Source organism: Mauremys reevesii, linkage group 6, assembly GCF_016161935.1.
Source record: "Mauremys reevesii isolate NIE-2019 linkage group 6, ASM1616193v1, whole genome shotgun sequence".
Classification (NCBI taxonomy): domain Eukaryota; kingdom Metazoa; phylum Chordata; order Testudines; family Geoemydidae; genus Mauremys; species Mauremys reevesii.
In genome coordinates, this window is record NC_052628.1 from 88,584,614 (window position 1) to 88,599,061 (window position 14,448).

The window sequence follows — 14,448 nt, forward strand, 5'->3', positions numbered from 1 at the left end:
CACCTCCAGCGGGGCAGCTCCGACTCCCGCCTGGCTCCGTCCGTGTCGGGGCTATGGGCGGAGGGAGGGAGGGACCGACCGACCGACCGCCCCGCGGCTCGGCTCGGCTCGGCTCGGCCCGGCCCTGCGGCAGCCGGAGGGGCTCGGGGAGACGCGATCCCGTCGCCAGGCTGTGCCAGGGAGGGTGTGCGCGCGTGGACGCACCAAGCAGAACACCCACCCCGCTGTGATGACCCCACCCCTTTCTGCTGCTTTACGGCAGCCTGCTCCGACACTGTCGCGCCCCTTCTGCTTGGCTAGCCAATGGGGAACGGCCCGGCGACCTCTCCCCTTCCCCCAGCACGGTAGCCGTAAAGCAGGGGTGCGTGCGGGGGTTGCCGGAGCAGCGCACGTGGCCGGGTGAGTGGGGGCTGGAGGCCGCTGGGGGGAGCCGCGCGTTGCGGGGGTCGCGTGCGGGGAGGGGTGGGTCCCCCCAGCCCCCGCAACCTCCCTGCTAGGCCCGGCTCGGCTCGTCCCGTCCCGTCCGGCTCCACGGCGCCAGCGGGATCTTGGGGTCGCCCGTGGGGATCCCTCGGTGTCCGTCTCGCGGGGGCGGGTGAGGGGACAGGGCCCGCTGAGAAACTCCTGGGACACGCACTGCGCCTGGCCCGTCTGACGGGTGGTACCGCGCGGTGGCCTGTGCTGAGTGCGCTGAACTCCTGTGGCTCGCAAAGCCCTTAATCGCTGGCGTCTGTCACCCCTGATTTCAGACCCCGCTCAGCGCCGTGCGTGCCTGGCTTCCTTGCCCACAAACGTCTGGCTTCTGCCTCCTGCCCCTGTCCAGCAGGGCTCTGCCTTCTCCTACTTCACATCCCTCCTCGGTGCGTTGTGCAGCAGCCTCTAACAGGATTAATTTGGACAGATTCAATGAATGGCTGGAGTGGGTGTATTACTTTTGAGCTTCTAATAAGTACACATTACTATTATAAGTTTATTGTACTTTTTTAGGCTCCAGTCCTGTAAACATTTGTGTACTTAACCTTACTTGCATGCTTAAAGTTAAGCGCACACATTAATGATTGCAGGCTAGAGAGATTTTATTTATGTAGCCTTGTCCTATTCTCACTTCCTTATTTGCATTTGTTCTAAGTCGTCAGTCTTAACTTAATGCTGAGCTCTTCAGGGCAGAGACCTTAAGGTGCCTACTGTACTCTTGGACACAGTACAAATAATAAACGCTTAGTAAACAAGGTTTTATATACAGTTTGCTTTTACTTCTGCCCCCATCCTGCTTTTAACTGCAGGATCTGGACCTTTAGGAGTGAAAATAGATGATGTCTCCCTAAAAAATGGAAGTACAGAACTTCCGAGTGATAAAACATAGCATTTATTTAGTGTTCAGCCTGATGTTATACAAAAAAAATTTCAAAAATACTCAGTTATAGCATTTTATCATTTCTGTTAAAAACAGGTATTTAACATGGAGAATTTTTGGTGGGAGGGAGAATGCCATTGACTGTGAACATTATGGGATACTTAGGCAAGCAGCTGTAATAAGTTAACCTGGTTTGGTAATCAGATGCACAAATGACTAAAAGAGAAATGGGAAACTAAATTTATAATGAGAAAAGTACCAGTTAGAGATACAAAATTATAAATTATTGCCACAGTCTATTACTACTTGTTTTCTTTTGTCAGTTCTATCATATAGCTTATGACAAAGGATTTTTTTTTTAAAGTTAGAGAAGTCATTATGCTCTTGAACTAAAACAGACACATCCATTCATGGTCCCCAACAAGTTGTGCCTCTTTTTCTGTATTTCAGTGTCACTGCTATGGAAGCCAAAGGTAAAAAGAGATTCACGGGGAAAAATGGAAAAGCACCACAAAGAAAACATAAATTTAAAAAAGACAATGGTAAGACTGCAAAGAATAATATTTCATAAAACTGTTCTTATTGAAGGGTGGAGAATGCAACAGGTACAACAAACTCAAATTCATCTGCATAAGTGGGTTAATCTTACGAAAAATACATTAAATATAATATTGAAAATGAGGAGCTGAGATGGCGCAAGTGGACTAAATGTGCAAACCCTTCAACTTTGATCCAAAATACTATATTGGGTTAAAATTGAAAATGTTCTCATTTTAATCCACATTTTCCCAAGTTGCCAACCATGCTGAAGAATGTAGTTGCTTTGCATTCTCTACTTAAGAGAGTCTCTCATAACTGGAATAATAAAATTGCTACAAGATAGGATTGAGGCACTTTAGGGAACTGTAGCTCAAGCTAGTGTTTGTCTCTTCACTTTCACATTCATGCATTGCCTATTTTTATTAAATGCAAGGGGGGAAATATTCAGCATTATCACTAGATGGCAGATTAATGATATAAAGCTGTTTCACTGTGAAAATAATGTGAATAATTAATACGAGCAAGAACAGAGTCCTTTATTAGGTTCAGGAAGCATAAATCTAAAAAATCCATTGGCAGTTATTTTCTCTAAGGCTACATTGCACTTTTGTCAATAAAATTTTTGTCGGTCAGGGGTGTGAAAAAACCCACACCCCTCACTGACAAAAGTTTTACTGATGAAAAGCGCCCGTGTGGACAGAGCTTTGTCAGCTACTGCCACTCGTTGAGGGTGATTTTATTTTGCTGGCAGGAGAGTGGCTACACAGGAGACCTCAAAGGTACACAATGTAGGCATAGCCTAGGTTTTGTTCTTTTTAAAAAAATTTTTAAACAACCTAATTGTGCATCTGAGAGGATGAGTTGTATGTAAGATCTCTGTACTTTCTTGCCATGTTGTAAGTGCCTACTTGCTCACAATTTTTGCTGTCTTTTAACTGAATACCACAGTTTTTATAGAGGCTTTTAATAAACAGAAAAGAGGAGAAATTGCTCTGTTGAAATGTATACATGTTGTGTTCCTGTATTTTGCTGTCATTGCTGTCAAACTGGACCTTTAGAAGGTGTGCAGATTTACCACAATTTGCTTTGCAACCATCACACAAAACATTTAGCCATTTTATGCCATTTGTGCCTGGTTGCTTTCATTGGTAGAAGTTTTCTGAGCATCCAAGAGTGAGCAATTACCATGCCTTGTATCTAGAGTCACCAGATACAAGCCAGAGATAAACTAACCTGCATCCATTCACATTATACCAATTAGACTACTTGTGTTCTTCAAATAGTTTGTTTATAGATGTTTGCAGGACTGGGGTCTTAGATTTCAGAGGCAGTGAAAGTCTTACTACCAATAAGGCAGCTTTGTTCCTTTAGAATTATCCTCTGTTCACCTTTGGTATTGCATTGCATCTATATGAAGGATTTAGGGCAAAAGTAGAAGGATCATAAAGCTATGATGAAAAGGCTAGGTGGGTGGGATATAAAATTGTTATAGATTAGTAAGAAAGCTGGGGGCTTTTCAGGATCTGATTTTTTTTTTTTTTTTTAATATTCTGTGTCCGCATGCATGGATTTTGGTGTATTATGCACAATCTAATTGTTACAAAATAATTATTAAAACATTTAATAGTGAAAGAAACTTGGAAAATAATATCAGTCCTTGAAAAGGACACAATCCTATCTACCGTATATACTCGTTCATAAGCTGAATATTTTTGATAAAAAAAGTGATGCATCAAAGAGTGGAGGTCAGCTTATAAATGGATATACACCAAAATTTGATGATTTTAAACTCTATGGAATCATTGAATTGAATATTACATTGTCGTTTTGTTTACCTGGAGCGTCTGCAGGCATGGAGCCCCTCAGCTCCCTGTGGCTGCAGTTTGCCGTTCCCAACCAATGGGAGCTGCGGGATGTGCAAATCACGGCCACTGAGAGCTGAGGGGCTCTGTGCCTGTGAATGCTCCAGGTAAACAAAACATCCCAACTCTGATAGGCTGGGAGCCAAAGTTTTCCAACCCCTGAAATCTAGGGTCGGCTTATGAAAGGGTCATACAGTTTTTGCTATTTTTACCTATCCATTTTAGGGGGTCGGCCTATAAATGAACGAGCCAATGAACGAGTATATATGGTAATTCTTTTTTGTTGTGCATAGAGTCTGGTCCACCAAAGAAGTTTCACAGCAAAGGAGGTGAAGAAGGAAAGCCTAAGTTCAGACCCAAGAAGTCTGAGAAAGGAAACAAAAAACTTGGTAAGGCAAGTGTGAAACAATTCAAGAGTAAGCAGCAACCAGAAAAGTTCACTAGGAAGAGAAAACTCCAGGAGGATAATGAGGGGGGTGAGTATATTATTGTTGTTTTTTTTTTTCTTTTGAAGTGATATATCATCTGTAAAGTATACTCTTACAATAAAATGGAAGCGTATTTTCTTTCAACAATATATATTCTAAAATATGTTAATAGATTTAATTGGGATCAGGGCTATGCTATAATTGCCTTGAATTGTGTGAGATTGTATAATAGGCTTTTTAACTGTACGAGTTGACTGTTCTCTGTTGTAATCACCAGAGACGTAAGTAATTAGGTCATGCCTGTGCCCCTGTTATCCTGAGAACCCCATAGTAGAAATTTGAGATAGGCATGATCACAAATATATGAGGAACCAAGCTGCTTGCACTGGAAATATAGTGGGAGAAGGGGATTGTCTTACTCTTACTCTTCAGTACACTCCTAGATTATCACCAACTTCCACAGTATTTCTAATACTAATAAAACTCTAACTATAAACTATGCTTCTCTGTAGCACTGTATTGGACTTCCCATGGAAAATGTTATTTCAGCCAATTTAAACTGATTACTATACAAGTCACATGACCCACAGCCTGTGGCAGTGAAAATTCCAGTTTAACATAGGCAGTCCACCAGTAAACTAAACTTATCGGCTAATTTCTTGGTATGATGGCATAAACCAGGGGTGGGCAAACTACAGCCTAGGGGTCACATCCGGCCCTCCAGGGGAGCGGGTCCGGGGCTTGCCCTGCTCCGGCACTCCAGCTAGGGAGTAGAGTCAGGGGCTTGCCCCACTCTGTGTGGCTCCCGAAAGCAGCGGCATGTCTCCCTTCTGGCTCCTACGCGTAGGGGCAGCCAGGGAGCGCCGCACGCTGCCCCCACCCCAAGCGCTGCACCCACAGCTCCCATTGGCCGGGAACCTGCGGCGGCGCCTGCGGACAGGGCAGCGCACGGAACCACCTGCTCGTGCCTCCGCTAGGAGCCAGAGCGGGAACATGCCGCTGCTTCTAGGAGCTGCTTGAGGTAAGTGCTGCCTGGAGCGTCCACCCCAATCCTCTCCCATGCGCAAACCTCCTGCCCCAGCCCTGATCCCCCTCCCGCCCTCTGAACCCCTCAGTCCCAGTCTGGAGCACCCTCCCATACCCTGAACTCCTCATTTCTGGCCTCACCCCAGAGCCCGCACCCTAACACCTAATTTTGTGAGCATTCATGGCCTGCCATACAATTTCCATACCCAGATGTGGCCCTCGGGCCAAAAAGATTGCCCAGCCCTGGCATAAACTGATGCATAATAGTTTGTAGTGACAAAGAGAACTTCAAGTAATAAATGACTAAACTAAAGCTGTGACTATTTCTATCATCTGCCTTTCAGCCTTACTGATTATTTTTACACAGATTTGATAAAGGCCATTTGGAGATGGTCTCCTTTTGAGGAAAGACCCGCCCCCCGCCTTAATACAAGAGCACCAGCTGCTGACTAACCACTGGTGTTGGTGTCAAAATGTAAAAGTCATGAGTTTTGTCTTGTATCGTGCTTCTAACAATCGTAGCCAAAACTTGAAGAACAAGGGCTTTTCTTCTCCATTTGTACTGTTGGTCTGTAGGCCTATAGCATTTATTCACCAGTTCAATCAGTGTTTTATACTGGATGTTTCTGCATTTTTGTAAATGTATTTTTCTGTGTATGTGCAAACACAGACACTTTTTAGTAAATATTTAGTTCTGTCACTATTTTAATAGTTTCATAACTCTCTGGTTCTGGTGTCTCTTAATGAGAGCTGTTATTTGATTGCTGCTTCCCACAGGCGTACAGTTCTGCATGTAAAGGGCTGTCACAAATGAAGTGTGGCTTAATAATTGAGGGAAACTGGAGGCTCATACAATAACATTAAAGTTCTGTTTTATACGTTTTTTCACTGTTTTAATTTTGATTTAGTTTGGGGAATACTCCTATTTTTTTAAAAACTATAGAAATAGAGGTGGTGGTTGAATTAAATCAGAGTTGCATTCATTTTTTTTAATGGATTTTATCTTAAAACAACTGTAAGCCTTCAGTCTTGCTCATTCGAATTTCAAGCAACACTTCAATTGTCACTAACTATATCAAGAGACTGACAGTTTTCTATTAACTTTTCTCTTATTTGCTCACTTCTGTTTTTTAAAAAAATAGTGATTTATTTTGAGGCATAAACTGATTCTCGGGGCTGGTCTACACTGGGGAGGGGAGGGTCGATCTAAGATAGGCAACTTCAGCTACGCTATTTGCGTAGCTGAAGTTGAAGTATCTTAGTTCGACTTACCTGGCCGTCCTCATGGCGGCAAGTCGACTGCCGTGGCTCCCCTGTCAACTCCGCTTACTCCTCCTACTGAGGTGGAGTATGGGTGTCGATTCAGGGATCGATTTATCGCGTCTAGACGAGATGTGATAAATCGCTCCCCAATAGATCGATTACTACCCGCCAATGCTGCGGGTAGTGTAGATGTGGCCTAAAATACCTTGCGTAAATTGCAGTCCTTTTAAAAAAGGGAAGACTTGGTATTTTGGAGAAAAATGAAGTGTGTGGTGCTAAACTGTTAAACAGTTTATTGTTAAGAGAGTGAGCGTTTGATTCATCCATTTTGTTGGGCTTCAGTTGAACAGTGCTAGTTAGCATGCCTTGCCCCCTGACTTTTCACTTCTGGGAATCTGTATTGTATATAGTGATTAATTTTGCTACGAGATGGTTAAAGCTAAAAGCAAACATTAGTCAACTTTCTCTGTACCTTGAAGTTCATTTATGACATCTCATATGAAGAATCCTTTTAAAGTAATAATCTTGCTGTGCAGCAGTCTTTAGCCACTGTATAGTAAAAGCTCCTAATGAATTCCACTGAATGAAAGGATTAAGCATGCAAGAAGGCTTTACATATAAAGTCGCAGTGGGTAATTGTTAGAGCTGGTATACTTAAATCTATAAATGAACTCATCTGTCGAGAATCTTTTTTTGTTCCCCTCCAGTGCTTTACATACTTGAAAACATCTTGAACAGATCCCAGCTAAAGACATTAACATGTTAATAGGAACAAATTTTAAAAGAGACAAAATCTGTATATAAGAAGAGTTGTCATTTATTAGAGGGCAGTAGATCATAAACTGATTGTGCCCTTTAGTTTCACATTTTTTCTCTTTTGAATATTTATTTTTTATCTACATTCCTTCATAAAAGGAGGGTGCCAGTGGTAATGATCAGAGGTAGGTGTAGTGTTCACAGTTGAATATGAATTATTTTCTAGCACAACATTTTTGAATTCTGACAGTTTATCTCAAGGATGTGAAAGGCAAGAACCCCACCAAGTTTAATTTTTGTGGGCATATACTCCTTGTTATCTAAGATCTCACAAAAAAATGGTGATTTAAGTTTCTCCCACTTTTTAGGGATGGGAAGTGAGGTGAGAACGGGGGATATGTTGAGCCATATTCTGAAGTAAAGTCACTAGAGGGGTGGTAGGTGTATTTTGGGTCAGAATTCATCCCATTAAGACTTTAACTTACCTCTATCCTTTGTCAAAGCTTTCAGAATAACATGGCAGTTGTCTTGCTCTTCCAATATCTGATATCTCCCAGGCAGAAGCTGCCAGTCCTAGCAAGTCACCAACGATGCAGTTCACAAAGGGGGCTACAACTGAGCATTACAGTGCCTGACTATTAGACTACCTGCCTTGTGGAATTCACAACCCAAAATTAGGTAGCCAGGTTCCTTATACAATGCATAGGGAAAGTTAGGTGCCTAAAAAGAGGGATTCACAAAAGTCGTCATGCTGAGGGTGGAGCTGCCTAAGTTAGTCAATAGGAAATGCAGAGGACAGGGTTTGGTCTAAGCCCTGCTCCTCAAAAGGAGTTAGGTGCTTAAATCCAGGCCAGAGGATGGCACCTCCTTCCACTCATGATTCATAGCAGTGAACTCTCCTGGAGTAGGCACTTAAGCCATGGCTCAAGAAGAGCCCAATAGCCTGGTGGCTAGAACGCATGCCCAGGATGTGGGAGACAATCTCCACTTGCCCAGGGTTCAATCTCAACTCTGGCTGAGTTGGAGTAGGGACTTAAACCCAGGTCTCCCACCTCCCAGGTGAGTTCCCTAATCAATGGGTTTTGGGATATTGTGCAGTGGATCTCTCTCAACCTCTCCTGCTGAAGATGTTCCACTTTGTATGAATGCTTCGATATTCAGAGAGCTGCAGACTATACCTGGGAAGTGGGAGACAAGGTACCTTCCCTGCTCTAGTGAATACTGACGACCATCACTACATCCTTCATTTTGTGTGGAGCCCCATCAGATAGATGTGCTTTAAAGCAGCCCCTGAGCACATTTATTGGATCAGTACCTGTAGGTGAAGGTTGTGAATCCCCATCCCACCAGGGATTAGGCATGATTGTTTCCACTGATTAAAAGTGACATAGGCTTCTACAGTTAGATGGCAGCTGAGCAGCGGTTTTGTGAATGCCATTGGCACCTAAATGTTGGTCTTAGACAACTAAAGAGTGCAGTTCAGTACTCGAATCCCCCTGTGAATCCCACCCCAAGTGTTGAGTATGTATTCACCCTTTCAGATTAGCTAGCTAGGCAGTCATGGTAGATCCTCAGCTCATGTAAATTGCCAGAGCTCTGTTGACTTCATTGGACACCAGTTGAGGAGCTGCCTCCCAATCTCCAGTAGAAGACTATTACTGTGTAATAAACAATGTTTTGTTTTTATCATCAGGGTCAGCACCTAAGAAGCCTAAATGGAATGATTTTAAAAAGAAAAAGAAGGAATTAAAGCAGAGCAGACAATTAAATGACAAAACAAATTATGACGTAATCATCAAATCAAAACAGATATGGGAAAGTGTGAGAAGGTAATAATGGCTCTATTATGGTTTTTTTCATACAGTTCTTTTTAATTACTACTCATGCAGTGGTGATGCATTGCTCATTCTGTCTTGATACCTTCATGAATGGGTATGCTTGTATTTCTCCAAGTAAATTCCATGAATAGATTATAATCTAATTAGCTTGAATTAGAATTCTCTGACGGTCTCAAGTTAAATTTTGATGGCTGACGGTAGAAATAGTCGTGAGGCACCTGGGTTGATCTTGGTAAAAATCTACAAAAATAATAATAATAAGTGGGCATAAATTCAGGGGAGATCATTTAGATTAAGATAATTTGAGGCCTGATCCTGTAAAATGCTCAGGACCTTATTGTCCCACTGGCTGAGGCTCTTTGAAATTTTATGATCTGCCCTTACCCTTAGGGAGTGAAATATACTTATGCTTCTGGCCAGGACTTTCATAAATGGGTACCTAAAGGTGGACTTGTGGGAGCTCATTTTAAAACAAAACATTTTGTCTGCCTTGCTTTCTAGCTCATGACTTCCAGTTATTTTTGTATTTCCAAAAGCTGCTTTTTCATCTAAGATTCTCCTGCTTGTCTGTTTTTGTTTGTAGGAAAAACTGTGACAAGGAGAAGCGAGAGAAGCTAATAAATGAACTACAGAAACTGCTTCAGGGGAAAATTAAAACTGTAAGAAAAATACAGTAACAAACGTAATTAAAACTCAAAGTGTGCAAGTTGATAAACCCCTTTTTTTGAATAATGAAAAAGCGTGTTGCACTAAATGACCTTGTGAACCATACAGTACAACCCTATTTATCTAGAAGCTACAGGGGACATTGAAAATATCCAGATAGAACAAGGTTTCAGCGAATGAAGAAATTGGGTTTGAAAAGATTGCACTCTCTGCTCCCAGTCTTTTAGGATAATAGTGCCAGGAAAACTTTGCTGATCAGGTTGCTTTAAAGTGGACTTGTTAGCAGCCAGCATTCTAATCTCTAAAATTCTCATTGGATATAAGTGAACTTTGGTTAACTTGCAGTTTCAGTAAGAGTTGTACTTGTAGTGGATTTTTGCGATTGATTCTCTTAAAAACCCTACACCAAAGTTAATGCTCTGGTGCACATTTCTACCATTACATTTTAAATACTAACAGTTTCATTATTTTTACTTCACTTTTTAGGTGTGTATGTTCACTGTGTATTGTAGTGAAGCATAGTCAACTGTTGGGTTTTAAAGTGAATTGAAATTGTGGCTGCTCGATGCTGCCTACTTTGTTAGATTGAGCATCCTGATCATATTGTCTTGTGCTAGGGTGAGACTGTGTGACTGTTGTCCCTGTGAGAGTCTCGAGAAAACAGGATGTGCATCTCACGGGGCTGTTCCAGTCAATAAAATACTCAATATTTTTGGTACATATTTACAGATGATGGCAAAACGTTCCTTTGCCTGCTGTAGCAGGTATTGATTGTAATCTCTGTTTGGTAAAGAAATACTGGAGCAATGAAAACTGTTAAAACTACACTTAGTTTAAAACTTGTTTGTTTCTTTATAATGTATTATATTTATATAGCATCTATTTGCCATGGCGTCCTACCTGCTGCATAAAACTATACTCTTAATAGAGTAAATGTGTTAAAATAAACTTTTGCCATGCAATGTCACGCAGAAGGCTGGGATAATAAAAATGTTTATCTTACAGATGGCATTTGCACATGACTCAACACGAGTTATCCAATGTTTCATTCAGTATGGCAATGACAAGCAAAGGCAAGAGACATTTGAAGAATTAAAAGGTATTTTTTCCTTTTTATATTGTATTTGCTTTGGAAATTGGCACTGTTTTGTATAATGTAGCTCTCAATGTATTTCTTTGCTCCCAAAACTCTATTGCTACACATGTTTGAGTTACTTTTTTCTCTTTAGGTGTCACTTTCTGATAAATTAATTCCTGCTTGAGTGCAAAAGGTCACCGAGCAATGGCTTTTAGTTTTGTTTTGTAGGAAAGTAAACAAACATGCAATTACAAGGGGTGATAAAAACTAACTGCTCTTTTTCTTTTCCTCCCCAGATAGCCTACTAGAATTGAGCAAATCCAAATATTCCAGAAATATTGTAAAGAAGTTTCTTATGTATGGGTGGGTATGAAGAAGTAAACCAGTTTTTATATATTTTTTTTTCTTACATATATTGTTAATTTTGGAATGTGAATGCACTTCTTTATTATTAATCTGTGTATCGTGAATAATGGCTTTGGCCCAGGCTGTCCCCTCCATGTGAAATTATCTTGGTAGTGTATTTGGGCATAAGGATTGCAAACTACCTGCTGTGTATAATACAGTCTCCTTGTCACAGGGTAGGCTTTCTCTTCTCAGAAATTCTGAACAGCAAATAAAAATCCAGACTACAAGTGCAAAAGAGAGGGGGAAAAAACACACTCAAAACCTTCCCTTGTTTAATGTATAATAAAGTCCTACAAAGAAATACCCTTCCCTTTGTCAAGGTTACAGTAGTGCAGAAAAATGTGTCGGCTCCTCCTGCAGAGTTTATCCAAAGTCTCCTAAAATAAATGTGCACCCCTACTGTGAAACAAGGAGCTTTCTGTTTATCCTTAGCTTGCTCTGCCTTTTCCCTGGTAGACAGACTGTCACCGATCATTTTCTTCTTCTGTTTCCTTCAGCTAGATCAGCTAGGTTTATGGAGCTTAGCTGTGGCCTGGTCTAGACTTAAAACTTAGGTTCACATAGCTACGGGGCTGATGGGTGTGAAAAATCCACCCCCTGAGCGATGTAGCTCTGCAGACCTAACTCCTGGTATAGATGCAGCTGGGTTGCTGGAAGAATGCTTCCATTGCTTTATCTACTATCACTCGGGCAGGTTTCCTACAGTGACAGAAAACCCCCTTCTGTCTCTGTAATCTGCATTTGCACACAGGGTTATGCTGACTAGCTGTGGCACCTGTAGTGTAGGTATGGCCCATGTGCTCCTCACCCTTCCCTCTCTGCTTCTACACTATTGCAGAGCTGACAGGGAAAAAAAGGTTGAATGAGAATGCCTATGGATCCAAGACACAGCCACCAAAAGGCACCAGATGACTCAGATGGTTAACACACCCCATCAACATACCTATTCAGTCCACACACTTCCAAGCAGAGACTTTAAGTTGCAGTTAATGGCGCTTGAAGTAGCATTGGCTGATGGTGGGCTCCTTTCGTATCTGTGGATGCTAGTGAGAAGCTCAGGGGGACTCAGTTGCAGTGCTACTGTTATCACCATGGACATGAGCTTTTTGTTCGCTTTTCTAACTGTATTTTCAAAGTAGGTGTTTAGTTAACGTCCCAGGTGTAGATGCCTGTCTTTGTTGTCTTATTGTGCTAATACTTAATCACTTAAATATATACATTTCCAAAAATAAAGCTAATAACATCTCTTTTCCCTAATCTCCTCTCTCTTTTGGTGTCCATCTTTACACGTGGTACAGAACAAAACCACAAGTTGCAGAAATAATTAAAAGCTTTAAAGGTGAGGTAAAAAAAATGCTCCGCCATTCTGAAGCATCTGCTGTGGTAGAGTATGCATACAATGATAAAGCCATTCTGGAGCAAAGGAACATGCTAACAGAAGAGCTCTATGGGAATACATTCCAAGTTTACAAGGTAATGTTTGGTCCTTCCTCCGCTTCTAGTCTATGATATTTTATTCATGGTGTTACTGTTTCATTCCCTTATCTGTTAGCCTTAAATTAATTTATGTCCCGAAGGATGGCTCACCTGTAAACTTGTTTTTCGTGTTTCAGATTCATGTTCAATAGCACATTTCCATTATGTATCGGTGGGTTTTTGCTTTCATTTAACTTAGGCTGGGATTTTTCAAAGGAGCATAAGTAAATTGGGCACCCAAATCCCTCAGGCTCCTTTGAAAAATCTCATCCCTCGTTGACTTAACTGACTTCCCCATCATCCTATTCAACACCAAATCTATTATGTAAGTGACAAAAGTAACCTTTTAACTTGTCCAATGTGAAGTTTGTAAATTAACCTGGAGCGGAAAAAAATCAACCATAAACTAGCCAAGCATTTAGAAAATAACATTTGAGAGAAATTTTGCTTCCTGACACAAAATCTATTAGATATATATAAAGAAAAATTACCACTTGCATTTACTACTCTGATTCAGATATATTTAAATTTAAGAAAAACTTGTCTTCTGAGCCAATAGGATTTATTTTCCCTTGACAAGTCATCTTTTTATTTGTGTTACTAAAATCTTTTGCGTCATCCTCAGAGATGTGCATATTTTCCCCTGGCTATGAATACGTAATGTTAGCTGGGAATAAAACAACCCTAAAGATATAAATTAAACACACAGTGTACTTTTTTTGTCCCCCCTTCCTCTCCCAAATTGCCTGTGCAACAGTTGCGAGTGTGTTCTTAGTTTGAAATTCAGTATGTTTACCCTCATGTCTTCAAATTGCAATAATTACTCTTTTTATCCTAATGTGGAAACAAAAGTAACACATGTACATGTTAGAGAAGGAGCACTGGAAAAAAGGTTTATTAGGAATTCTAAGGTTTCCAGACTTAAGAGTGTGGGAGTCAATTCTCTATAAAGACACCAGATTTAACAATTGACCAGGAAAATCATTTCACTTTCTTCTAACGCCAAGAATCCTAATATTGCAAGACCTTAGTTCTTCAAAGCTTTGGTTTTATAATGATTTATAGCATACTCCTTAATAATGACTTCCAGCTCTTTTTTCCCCTTCCTTTTAATGAGATGCTGGTCACTGGAACATCCTGTCTTATCAGCTGGCTCTGCTAAGAGCAGCTTCTCTCTCTGCAGGTGACACTAAACTGGGAGGAGTACTAGATACGCTGGAGGGTAGAGAGAGAGTACAGAGGGACCTAGACAAATTAGAGGATTGGGCCAAAAGAAACCTGATGAGGTTCAATAAGGACAGGACGGAAGAATCCCATTCACTGTTACAGACTAGGGACCGAATGGCTTGGGGCAGCAGTTCTGCAGAAAAGGACCTAGGGGTTACAATGGACGAGAAGCTGGATATGAGTCGACAGTGTGCCCTTGTTGCCAAGAAGGCTAATGGCATTTTAGGCTGAATAAGTAGGGGTATTGCCAGCAGATCGAGGGACTTGATCATTCCCCTCTATTCGACATTGGTGAGGCCTCATCTGGAGTACTGTGTCCAGTTTTGGGCCCCACACTGCAAGAAGGATGTGGAAAAATTGGAAAGAGTCCAGCGGAGGGCAACAAAAATGATTAGGGGGCTGGAGCACATGACCTACAAGGAGAGGCTGAGGGAACTGGGATTGTTTAGTCTGCAGAAGAGAAGAATAAGGGGGGGATTTGATAGCTGCTTTCAACTACCTGAAAGGGGGTTCCAAAGAGGATGGA

At 41.5% G+C, this 14,448-nt stretch overlaps 1 protein-coding gene across 3 annotated transcripts in view; it reads left to right on the forward strand.

Annotated features, from left to right (window-relative positions):
• The first annotated feature begins 230 nt into the window (after positions 1-230).
• PUM3 (pumilio RNA binding family member 3) overlaps positions 231-14,448 on the forward strand; it is a 41,114-nt gene continuing 26,896 nt past the window's right edge. The window contains exons 1-9 of one of the 3 annotated variants that reach the window (XM_039544273.1): positions 231-399; positions 750-860; positions 1,805-1,896; positions 4,050-4,232; positions 8,923-9,058; positions 9,651-9,726; positions 10,739-10,832; positions 11,108-11,174; positions 12,518-12,692. In XM_039544273.1, the coding sequence (XP_039400207.1) occupies positions 1,815-1,896; positions 4,050-4,232; positions 8,923-9,058; positions 9,651-9,726; positions 10,739-10,832; positions 11,108-11,174; positions 12,518-12,692 (813 nt within the window). In that variant the 5' untranslated portion in view covers positions 231-399; positions 750-860; positions 1,805-1,814. Of the gene's footprint in view, positions 400-558; positions 920-1,804; positions 1,897-4,049; positions 4,233-8,922; positions 9,059-9,650; positions 9,727-10,738; positions 10,833-11,107; positions 11,175-12,517; positions 12,693-14,448 lie in introns of those variants that run through there. The other 2 variants (XM_039544274.1, XM_039544275.1) reach the window with 2 other exon arrangements.